Raw genomic sequence first — 12,394 nt, 5'->3', positions numbered from 1 at the left:
GTAGGTGGCGTGTTCAGTGACTGCGCGTCCACGAGCATGACCTTACACTTTGTAGGTGCAAAGTGCAAAGGACGGGATGACTTTGGTCAGTTCATTCAAAGATATTTGCGCCTTCTCCTCCCCTTCGAACATGAGAACAATGTCGTCTGCATATTCCAGATCGACAAGGTTTTCCTGTTGTTCAGACAGTTTGTAACTGAAACGGGGTGATGGTAGAATGACAGTGAGTTATCTCTGGAACCGGTTAAAAGTGAAGCTATCGCGAACACTGACGATTTGGCACACCGCTTAAGCTGACATGCACATGTTGGCTGTTTGCCCAGCCTTGCCACTTTTACCCACGCAGTTGTCTTTCAGCGCCATTCACCTCATCATAGGCGGTGGAAGGACCGACAATATTACCCTGAGGACTTGAACAATACAAGATTTACCGCACTTCGGGGGAGGGGCCAACCGAACAACCCAATGTCGTGTTGGTTGGAAGACTGTCTGGTGAACTAGATACGCAGTAAGTGCAGAAGTCTTATAGGTGTACCGGTGGATACTACTGATGAGGGGCATGCGAGTAGTATGTTTTCCTGTAAATCCGCTCCGCGTCTCTTGAAAAGTGAGATCTATTACGGAATTTACGGAGTCACCTTGCAGCATTTGCTTGCATTTGAGCAACAGTCCATGAATATCCAGGAAAGTTCAGGTAGACGCGTTCAAGGAGAAGATGGATATTCAGTTTTTGTAAACAAGATGCATATGAGAGTTTTGCTCCCCTGTCCAATAGTCAGTTGGTGTTTTCTGATAAACAACTCCGCAGCGAAGGCCTTGTTCCGTTCATGGATAGAGCACCTCAGTTTAACGCTTGGACTAAGGTGCGGTCTTGCAGGATTTGGCCTGCCCTACTTGCTAAAACAGGTTTCGACTGGAAGATACCACAAGATTGGCAAACATGTAAGAGAGACGGAGGATGAAAAATACAACACATGCCTTCTGAGATGTTGAGGAGTCTGAGACTCACTAAACTTGGAGGTACTAACCGACATGGCGATGTCACGGAACATTAATAACCCAGCGCTAAATGCTGATGCACATCTGTCATAAAACTATGAGAAATAATGCTGCGGTAAAGCAGACAGAAAAATACCGGGAAAAAGGTACCGACATCTGCGAATAACAATGCGATAAACGCATCTAGGCATCATATTGAAGTAAGACACCATCAGTAGGACTGACCCAATTTCATTTGCGAGTCTTAGTCAAGATGAGCGCATCACATACAATGACAGCATACTGGGACCGGTAACGTATCACCTTCTGTGCCCGTACAAAGAGACTCACGTAACCCCCTCAACCAAGAATGCAACATGATTCCACTGCGCATACGTTGGGAGTACTCACTCCCATGCACTGTCCTCCGCGAACCTTCCGCCAACAAGATTTTTGACCAGAAAACAGTGTTTTCTCTGGCAAACGGTGGTGGTTGGGTTCCGATGAGTGTTATTCACTGCTGTACTGATCCGAATCCATCCCGCCAATGACTATGGTCCCCAAACAAAGCCTACGCTTCAGACGCTTAACCACAAAGCAGCGGTGGTCAGCGTAAGGCTGTCACAGTGGGTTAGTTTTCAAAGAAGGCGTTGTGTTCCAGCCCCCAACCTGGTCAGGAGACTGTTAGTTACATGTCTATCCCATGACCAAACTGATAGCAGACTTCGTGTTTGCCGAGATACGTGGCACCACGGTAGGGTTAGGTCTCCTCGAGACAGCTCACAACCAGTGGCGCTGTTGTTGTTTCTCTTGCTCTTATTTATCAAACTGCCACTCGTTTTTATCCGCTTTCCGAACCTCCTCCATCTCACACTATCCGCGGCGACCTGAAACACACGCACGGTTGTCGCACTGAGCTCACCGAACTGGTGGACGGCAAAGCAAACTGATGACCATGAACGCGGGTGGACGATCGGAACACGCTGCTCAAACGGAACACTTGAAATAAATCATAAAGGTTGCTGAAAAGTCTTCGATAGCCCACGACCAGTTTTGCTCTTCTTGGGGCTCATCATGTAGGTGCAGTCCCCGAGTTTCCGTCAAAACTTATGTTCTATTTGAACCCGAATTGGACTCATTTCGACGAATACACTCATTTGCAAATCAATTTGGTTTTCAAGCGAGACTCAACTGAAACTCTCGTTTATGATATTTTACATCTGAATGTGCTGCACACAGGCCGCCTCATGTTTCAGTTGGTACGATATTCGAGATATCACAATACGTGTGTAGACGTAATACATTACTCATAGGCTTAAAAACACCATAAAGGAGGGATTCACCTGGGTTCCAGATGAGTCTTCCGTAAAAAACCAAACTGATATGCAAATGAGTGTATTTATCGAATTAAATCGTTATGAATATGACCTTAAAACTAAACATATTTGAATGGAAAGAGCTGTAACGAGGAGGTGATGCACACAAACAACTGGTTTAAAGTACAAAGTGAAAAAAGAACCAACATACCTCTGTTTCGTTGAGACCATGAACTAGCGCATCTTCGCCAAGAGTAGAGTACAGTGTGACAACTGGTCGGTTAAGACGAAAGGCCGCTTGAGCTGCAAAGAGCCATTCGGCACGAGTTTCGCTGAATATGGCGATTGGTCGACGGGCGTGGGTTTCCGAGGCCAACATGGAGTAGAGTCCAGCCGATATGCGCGAAACACGACGTTCTGCGTCGCCGAAAGTTTCCCACGAATACTCGCCCAGGATTAGTTCGATCATTCGACGGCCATCTGGCGTTGTCTGTGTGTGGCGGTAACAAGCACGCGGAAAACTTGATATCACTGGTAGACAAAATATGACGAGACACGAGGCAATTTAGGATAGTCCGTGGTCCGAACCCGACCTCTGCCTCTCGACTTCCCCTGTCTAGGCTTGGGTGACCTGGCAGTATTCCTACCCTTGTGCCTCCTTCGTGTGGCATAGCAGCCAGGTACCGAAAGGGTGCTACAGCTGAACGATTAGTATTTGTTTATTAAAATAGTCAACAAACAGGTGATGTTCCAGAAGAAACGTGGAGAGCGTAGAAGTCTATTGGAACAGGGTTGTGCTCCAAGTGTAAATCCACCGCAAGCACGGATGACAACAACGAAGACAACAGAGAATTTGATTGCTTCGTATCAGCCGACTGGAACACATTGACGTCGCAGATTGATAAGATCGTGACGTTCCTAATTCGACTGTCCGTTCGCCCTTGACCAGACCATAGGAACTAAGAGAATTGCTCAGTTAAATGAACCGGTCCACTACACTGATTGTTTTACCTGCAAACATTAGGTTTGCATTTGTTCTCAACCGATCTCTTGATAGTGTCTTACACTGTACAGATGTGAAACGCGTAGCAAATCGTGCAATCTACTTATCAAGGCTATTCAATAAAATCTGCATTTGCAAGAGGCTCGATTCAAGAAATGCTATATCGCCTGCTTATACGACGCCTAAATTGCTAACAAAGGAGAGGAGGAAAGGGGGAGGGCAGAGTAACGTGGCTGACCTTCATCAGGCAGCTTTTTGGTTGGGAGTGATTTCTAAAACAAAGCGGACTTAAAAGGCATCTATGTAAAAGCGTAGTTCGAAGATATTGCGGTAACGAACAAACTTGGTGAAGATACACAATATACAATACCGTTAGGTCCTCAAAGTATGACTAACAGATCCGCTGAGCAAAACGGCTAGAGATGAACTGGGTCCTTGGTTTTTCAACTGATCCTGTCCAGAATCCGTGAATTTGGATGCACATCGGCCGTCCTGTTTCTGGATAGTATATCAGCCATACACTAAGAGTATCATAGCCACCAGATTGGATCTACCGAGCGGAGAGTAAACTGTACCGATGAGTCACTGAGAACTGCACACTTGAACAGTGAAAACTACAATGTTTACGAGCCAAGCATCCGAAACACCAAGTGTCGGGCATCTAACTCCGCCAATTGAAAAGTTTTCTCCATCCGACCCATAAAATCCTCAAATAGTCCACTACTCCATGTCTCTGGTTCAGTCATTGGCCTTACGATGCACAGTGAATGTGCGTTTTCTAAAAATAAAAGTAATCGTTCGGTGCCCATCTGTCATGTTACCCGAAGGAAGAACGACGGCTCAGATACTACAAGGCCACCTAGACAGGCAGTCCACAGGCCGAGGTCGGGTTCGAACCGTGGACCATCGCGCCCTAACCACTGAGCTCAAGTAGGTCCCCGACCAAGACCGACCACCAATCCCCTTATAACTGTGCTAACACTCTGAAATGTTTCGATACTAAACACTTCCCAATTGCAGATGCACTCAGCCCTGCTTAAGCTATACATCGCACTGTGAACACACAGATTACGATATTGAGGCACGCCGTATGCGAGTTGCCACGCAAAAAGGCACACGATTCACAGTCAATAGACAATGTCGAGAAACTAGATAAAGTAAAGGGTTACAAATGGAAAGAATGCTTCTGTGCTTTTTGGCATTCTGTTAGTTGGTAAACTTGCACGCAGCTTGAGGGTAGGACTGTTCCAGTTTATGGGAAGATACGTTGTCGATAAGCTATAAGCCATGTGCCAAAAGGACTCTGCACAGAGCAGTCGTTAATTGAAAGCGATGGCCTTTAGGGATGAAAATTTACTGTTCAATAAATGTTGTAGAGAAGACTGTCGACTGCATTTTCGAGGGAATACTGAAGGCTTACCTGACTGACATCTAACTATACTTCAGGTATCATTTTGCACCTAACCTTAACAAATACCTGCAGAACCGTTCAACTGTAGCACTCTTTCGGTGCCTAGTCGCCATGTCACCCAAAAGAAGCACGAGGGCTGGGATAATGCCAGGCCGTCCAAGCTTAGACAGCGGAAGTTGAGATGCAATGATCTGGTTCGAACCACGGGCCTTCTGGTCAGTAAATTCGCGCTCTAACCACTGAGCCATCTCGCGCAGGCTACATTATGAGCACAACTACACTGAAACACATGACAGATGCCGGTGCCAGTTCACACATGTAAATTACCACGTGAATACACCACAGAGCGGCCGGCATACGAAAATGCATTGAAGCATCACGTGATATCGTTTTGTTGGTCAGATTTGGACCTACCTACATCGTAAGCGTGTACTCTGATTGCTTTGGCGTGACTGGTGTCTGGTAAATTGACGTTAGGATTCGAGGCACAGCGGCAATCGCTGCTACTGTTTGTTGGACAAAATTAAGCCACAAACCGGTGATCATAACAGCCTCGTATTTTAGTGAAAACGAACCAGTGGCCGATCAGGCTGCTCTCCGTTATACACAGGAAACCTTTCTCCTAATCTTTGCACAAGCGATGCGGAGATGATCGACAGTACCATCCCTTGTTTTAGAATTTGCTTGCTATACTCAGCTATCATGAGCTAGATCAGAACCAGGCGAGACAATAAAGGTGTTGCAACAAGGGCGCCAGCATATCTGCTGTATTCACTATTCGGTATCATTCACCTAACCCACTAACCCACAGAGGGATGCCGGAAACGCCAAACTATCAACGAACTAACCCCATGCGATGAATCACAGTCAAGACAGTACGAGCAAAGCGAAGCGTGCACCACAGCAGAGTCACTTTCGTGTTTAGGAGGCAAAAATATAATAATAAAATTGATTGAACAGGTGAAACGACGGGAAAATTGTCCGGTCACTTTTTTTTTATGGACGATTTCGACCACCGGGAGAAACTACTCGTGAACTACAGTGCGCCAACAATGCAGTGAGGGTATTTGATAGTGTACGAGGGACTTGATCTGCCACGCACAAATCGGGGACTTTCATGAGGCTAACACTCTGCTAACACGTGAGGATCTCCTGGAGAAGCTGATTTGATGAAACAAAAATAGCACATATCTCGAGTGGGCGGAAAAATCACAGGGGCATTTACTTCCTGGCCAGCGGAGCTTGTCCCACCTGAGGGGGACGACCGGGTGTTACCTTCAGTCCCCAAGAAGGGTGACAAAATAGTATGAAAAAATTTTGGGAGAATCTGTCTCATAAATATTGTCGCTAAGGTCCAAGCGATTTTCGAAAATATGCCATGACAGGTAGTTTCTGCTGCCCAACCAATGGGATCTTAATGCCAACCAATCAGCCGGTTTATCAGACTATATACCATGGGTACATTGGTCCCGGCTGTTACAGTTTCCATCACTGGAAAAAGGGAGAGGAGGAAATACGGCCAAATCTTGAAGGCAGTGTCATGTCCAGTTAGTTTGGGAAGCTGGGAAGCTACGTGTTGAAAGCAACAGCTTTGGTCAACGAGCACTACTGACAGCGCGATCGGATCATTTCTGCTGGTATTATCATCCGTTGGTGGGTTGAGTTTTGTGGTCCCTATCTAGAGAGGCGGCGCTTGTTGACCCGGCTAAGTTTACTGGTTAGCGTTTTCGTACTTCGTTGCCAGGCCATAAACTGTCTACCTCTCGGTCGCTTCCACTTAGTACAGGGATGTGCGAAAAACGCTCTGTAAGGCAGACGGTACTTTAGCATGCAGAGTGTACGTTCCAACCAGCGTAACCCATGAAGTGTGAGCAACTGATCTATCGTGGGAGAGTTCGTTCTTCCTAAAACCACCTGGCGTACATCAGCATTGTTAATCCGATGTTCCCAACAGGCCCAATCAATGCTTTGGAGAAACCAAGGCCAAACACTGACAAGTTTCGTGACATCTTCGCGTAGAGACCACGTTCTTCATTCATAAAGCAGTATGGATCGCAGTGTCGCAGTGTAAGCTGAACCCTTGACAGGCAGACCCATGTCGCACCAGTCACAGGTGTCTGAGGTTGACGAATGATGTCCTGGTTTTACCGATTTGAGAGGTAATATCATCTCCAGCCACTCCATCAGGACTTACACAACTGCCTAGGATATATATATGGTACGCTACCCAAAGCCTCTGGGTCGCAGTGCTGACCATAGCCACTAAACGAACATGTATATGCGTAACGCGATAAAATATCACCATTCCTTGAATGTGTAAGCCTTAGTCTGCAACATCCGTCGCTCGTGATCCTGGATAGCATAGCAACATTAAACTTTATGGATCAGGCGGTATTATGAAACCATTCACTAGATGGATAGCTGAGAAGTGTGTGGGACGTGCGTGTAAAAAATCGTTCACCCGTAGCACCCTTTTGGCGCCTCACTACCATGCCATACCAGAGTGAAGCACGAGAGTTGGGATACTGTGAAGTTGCCCAAGCCTAAACAGGGGAGGTCGAGAGGCAGAGGTCGGGTTCGAACCACGGACCTTCCGGTCAGTAAATTTTCGCTCTAAAAACTGAGCCATCTCACTCCGACGTGCGTGCAATTTCTTATCGAGCCACAGGGGAAGTTGGGGTCTAAGATCTGCTTTTTCGTTCCTTAGTAGTGTCTAGTGAACAGTGGCAGTGTTTTTTCCATTGAAGTGATTAACATCCTCTACAATGCACTGGAAAGTTGCCCTGACGGGGATTTTGAGCTTCTTTCCATCAGTCGGCTCGATCAAGTTAACATGTCGCAAGGAAACGCTGGTTTCGGACGCCACGGTTTCGGTCATCAGGGGGTGTGGCCAGGCGTCCGGGGCGATCACTCACTTGAATTACTCCATCGTTAGTACAAGTTAAAAAAACATCAAGTTGCGCCTCTGGTGAACTGAGACTTCTTACTTGAACCCTGATATCGCCAACGATTAGTACAGCATCTGCACTCTTCATAGAGGATAACAGATCGGTGAGTTCCCGATCAAATATATCTTTCACAGAATCAGAACTGGAGTAGGGTGCTGCATACGTAGGAGCTACGAACAAACAACGGATGTAACTTTGGTTGGCACAGTTCTTATGGAAGCTAACATGGAAATAACGCGAGGTCGGTTATTAACGGTAATCCCATGAAGTGAGGAAGCTTCAGCTAGGGAGCTGCGGAAACTACCAGCAACAGCGCAACCCTCTGAAGCAACGACATAATCGCCCGTGATATCCTCATAATGGACGTGCACTAAGCTCGGCTAGCGTACTCGGATCTGGTATCCGGGTTTCAGAATCGTAGAAAACGTCTGTTGACTAAGTATCAGGATTGCGTGTTGGTTATTGGGCGAGTTGCTCAAGGTTTTGGTAAAATCAGGGGCACAAGGTCTGAGAAGCGGAAGCGCGCTGTAAGCTGTTCTTTGGAGTGGAGAACTTACATGGTTCTAACTAGGATAGGTAAAGGAGTGATAGGTAAATGAAACAGAACGCTAAGGGGTAATCCTGAAGTTAAGAGGTGTTACCAACGGTCAGTTTTGCTTATCCACCCTGTTGTGTCTGTAGCAAGTACGGCGATCGGGCGCAGGCACCTATATGATGTGATATCATTTCTGCCAGCGAAATCCACGTTTGTGCTCGGAATGGGAGGGGAAGATTAGGGACCTCAACCAAAGACCCCCATCAAAAGCCTGACAAAAATGCAGCGGTGGTTGGCGTACGACTTTCGAAGCAATTAAACTTTTTAAGGAAGAATTGGCAACACATGTCTCAATTCCCAGCCTCGAAGACTGTCTGATGTCTGCTCACTACATTGACAACCATAGTATAGCTCAACAGGTCAACAGCTCCAATGGATGGAAGTCAGACCAACAGTCTCCTGGTTTTCCAGGTTGGAGGTTGGAACGCGTATGACCACTTTTTGCCTACGAAGTTGAACTACTTTGGTAGTCAACACCAACTACCACAGCATTGTGGTCAGGCTTTTGAGACAACGGCTTCGAATGAAAAACCTAACGTCCTCCTGTCAGGGTCTAGGTAATCTGGCAGTGCATCAGCCCACATATAGTTATGGACTGTGTAAATATCAATAACTTTATACCACATCAAATGTCGCGCGGTGCAACTAACTGGGTTACTTTGCTACAAACAGAAGACGGGGTGGAAAAAACAGGCTACTGCTGGCACCTCCCATCATTCTTCAGTGCTATCTCTTAATTCCCTCGCTGTCCCATATTAGTGACATTTCCCCGCAGATCCAACCACAAAAGTGCCAGCATTGCATCGCATCTACCTTTCAGGCCTCCTCCCTCCGTAGTTATCACAACTTTCAAAGTACAAACTCTGAAGTAAATCTCCCGGCAATCTGCTCGGCTGCACGCCCGTGTATTTTTGTCGACGAAAATTTGTCGCGTTTCCGAAACTGAAATACAACAGTCTGCATAATCTAGACGTTGCGGCCGACGAGCTTCAGGTGATTCTACACCTGCCACAGCGAGTTACGCCCCTGTTGCCATAGCTCTCAGCACCCAAGCTATGGCTTCATTCATCAACTGGATCCACGTGAATAACCGCCTCTGCATCGTTAGTTTATCAATTTCGGTGGGAACCAGCACTAGCCAAAATAATATCCATTCTTTGTTGTAGTTTATGCATATGCGGCACCCGGCAGTAGCTCTGATTCAGGAACCATGGATGAGTACGGAGAGTATCCCGAAGGCAGACAGTATCAGGGCGCAAGTAGAAGTCCCGGTTCGACAGGTGAGACTGGGTTGCTTATTCAACTTGCAGCCGATGTGTAATGATGGTATGTAATTAGCAAATCAAGGCACAACGCTATTCGGCGTCCTTTTACTGAAGAACAAGTATGGAGCTACGCTGATTACAAAGCCGGCGACTGCCGATGATGAGGCTCTATTTTTGAATGTCTGTCTTTCTAGACCACTCAAGTCGACTCAGATCATGCATCTTTCTGGTATGAGCTTTCGATAAGTTCCTCAAGGGAGCCTAAGAAACAAACTGCCCGTCTGATGACGGAAGAACAGTCTAACTCAAAATTTGTACGGCAGTGAAGCATCGGTGTTGAACACTGGTGCCATGCTGTCGATGATGATGATGATGACTCAAAATTTACCGAATTAGCCTGCGCTGACAGTGATAATGAGCACGTGTGAGGCTTTAAAAATCGTTCGGCTGTAGCAAGCTTTCGGTGCCTAACCGCCACGCCACCCGTAGGAAGCACGAGGGCTGGGATACCGCCAGGTTGCCCAAGCCTAGACAGAGGAGGTCGAAAGGCAGAAGTCGGGTTTGAACCACGGACCTTGCGGTCAGTAAATTCGCGCTCTAACCAGAGCCATCCCGCCCCCTGAGGCTGTAAAATCTACATTCTCAGAAGCCAGTCGAAAATGGAAAGAGATAAGCACCGCCTCCAATCGTCCTCAAATCATCAATTAGTGGATTTGAAGTCCACTAACAACCCTGATATGGATCGAGACAGATAAGTGGTTCAGACGTGAACTTACTGGTAGGAAGGCGTGCGGTTCAAACCCAACCCCGGTATCTTGACTGCTCCTGTAGAGGCTTAAGCAACTTGGCAGTATCTCGGTCTTTGTACTTCCTTCGAGTGGTATGGCGGGGTGCTACAGCTGAACTACTGTTTCACTTTTGTTACCATTATTATTCTACCTGATGTGCGAAATGAGGCCGAGGCAACCGACTATTAGTGAGGTCACCAAGAGAAATGTTGGAAATTTAACTCTTTGCCCTTATCATTCCACTCTATCAACTTAAGTCAGGGTATGGGTTTAGGTTAGTCCCCAGTTCTTGAAGTACTAGTATGCCTTCCTGGCCTGAAGCCTTATCAGACCCTGGAGTCAAGTGGTTGACCACCAACGCTATTCGAACAATGGGATGTGTTTTGCCTTGGTCAAGTCGCTTAAGCTAGTATTCTAACGATGCGCCCCAACCAGTTGAGGTTATCCCTAAAGGTACGCGAAATAACTGTTCCAACCATACGGATATGTCTTACTCCGGCTGCGACACGGCCATAGGCCTTAAGAATACTACGACATCTGACCTCGAAGTCGTGGCATCAAAAGACCTTGGGTTTCGTGGATAGATCCGTCCTTCTACACATACTTGTCCAACGAGAAATACTCGACGATTATGAATATCTTTCAGAACACTTATTCCCATACTTCTTGCCATGTTAAATTTCAGTGTGATATCTTAGAGACCCCCGCTAAATAGTGGAGAAGACCATCATGGAGTGCAGCCTATGATGAATCGCGCGTATGGGTTTCGAAATAATGGCTGAAGAATGGTCGGTAGGTAGATTGTGCGAGTGGTGCTGCTGTTTTTGGCAAACATGAGTACGTACGACCCAAATTAAACATCGGAGGTAGCCCCTGTATCGACATGAGTTTAACAGCTCAAAATGTGATGTTCTTACGTCAACACTTCCCACTTGTTTGTGCCTCTCTGAATCTCATAATAAAGAGTTCGAGGCCCATGACGGGTTCATTTATCTTGGCAGCTCGCGACTTCACCATAGCAAATGAAGTCAATGCATGAAATATCGAGACGAGAGCAGTATCTGCAATAAGAGCCGACTTAGATCAGCGGTAAAGAAGTGGGCGAGGGTAGTGATGTTCCATAGCTGTGAAACTTGGGCTCTCCGACCTTAAGATCTCAGACGTTTCCGCATGATTGACCAGCGATGTTTGGGTAGTGCATCACGCGTTAACTACGTACTTAATGAGACGGTCTGTCAGATAGTAAGCCAGATTCGTCTGAGCAGCAGATAAGGTCTTTTGGTCAAGGATCGTATCACACATGGTCGATCACCGTTTATCAATGAAATTCATTTATTACTCTAAACCATTGCTACAAGAAGTTTTATGGCGAACACCATGAAATAGCCACAAACGGCGGTCAACAAACTCACTCTGTAGTCCGTTCCAAGAACGGCACGGGTTCCAAAAGCAGGCAAATCAGGCCAAAGCTTCACGGTTCTGAGCCAGATGCTAACAAGATCACGACAACCTGGGAGGGCGGTGGTGGCGAGTCCCTCCATGGACTCGACCGCCCGCCAAGGAGACGAAGGATCACCTTCTACTATTGGTAGTGCAAGGGTGCGACTTTCTTCTTCATTATAAGTCCAGTCACTTTCAATCGGCGAATTTGGGAGTGGCATATACCGTAGGGTTTTGCTGCATAAGTAGTATAATGGCCATGTTAGATATTCATAAGTGTAGACAACAAGTTTCACAACTCCGATACCAACAGGGACGAGGATTTTCGGCAGATGCACCATTGCTCAGGATAAGAAGGTCAGAACTGAGCTTAACGGCTATTCGGCGCAAATGCACCGAAGGAACACAGGTGAGGCGCTCAGAAACAAGCACTAACCAGACAGCACCGGACCAAATGAAACCCTACTATATAATTGGTCCATATCCAACCCAATCCGCGCTAGTCCGAACCAATCCTAGTTCGGTCCGGAACAGAACGGCGAATTCAGTGGATTTCTTAGGTTTAATAGGTAAGTACGCACGAAGGTAACTGGAAACTCGTAGCAGCAGATCGCACTATGTTGAGTAAGTCCATGTCTACTTTTGCGGAC

General features: G+C 46.7%; 1 protein-coding gene across 1 annotated transcript in view; it reads right to left on the bottom strand.

The window, feature by feature from the left end:
- Positions 1-12,193, bottom strand: part of T265_03745 (hypothetical protein) — a gene marked incomplete at both ends in the record, with an annotated part of 35,195 nt that extends 23,002 nt beyond the window's left edge. The window contains 2 exons of the mRNA XM_009168292.1: positions 2,506-2,784; positions 11,717-12,193. Of these exons, the coding sequence (XP_009166556.1) occupies positions 2,506-2,784; positions 11,717-12,085 (648 nt within the window). The remainder of the gene's footprint in view (positions 1-2,505; positions 2,785-11,716) is intronic.
- Positions 12,194-12,394: the final 201 nt, after the last annotated feature.

Source organism: Opisthorchis viverrini (assembly GCF_000715545.1).
Source record: "Opisthorchis viverrini unplaced genomic scaffold opera_v5_54, whole genome shotgun sequence".
Lineage (NCBI taxonomy): Eukaryota > Metazoa > Platyhelminthes > Trematoda > Opisthorchiida > Opisthorchiidae > Opisthorchis > Opisthorchis viverrini.
This window is presented reverse-complemented; position numbering and strand designations above follow the sequence as displayed.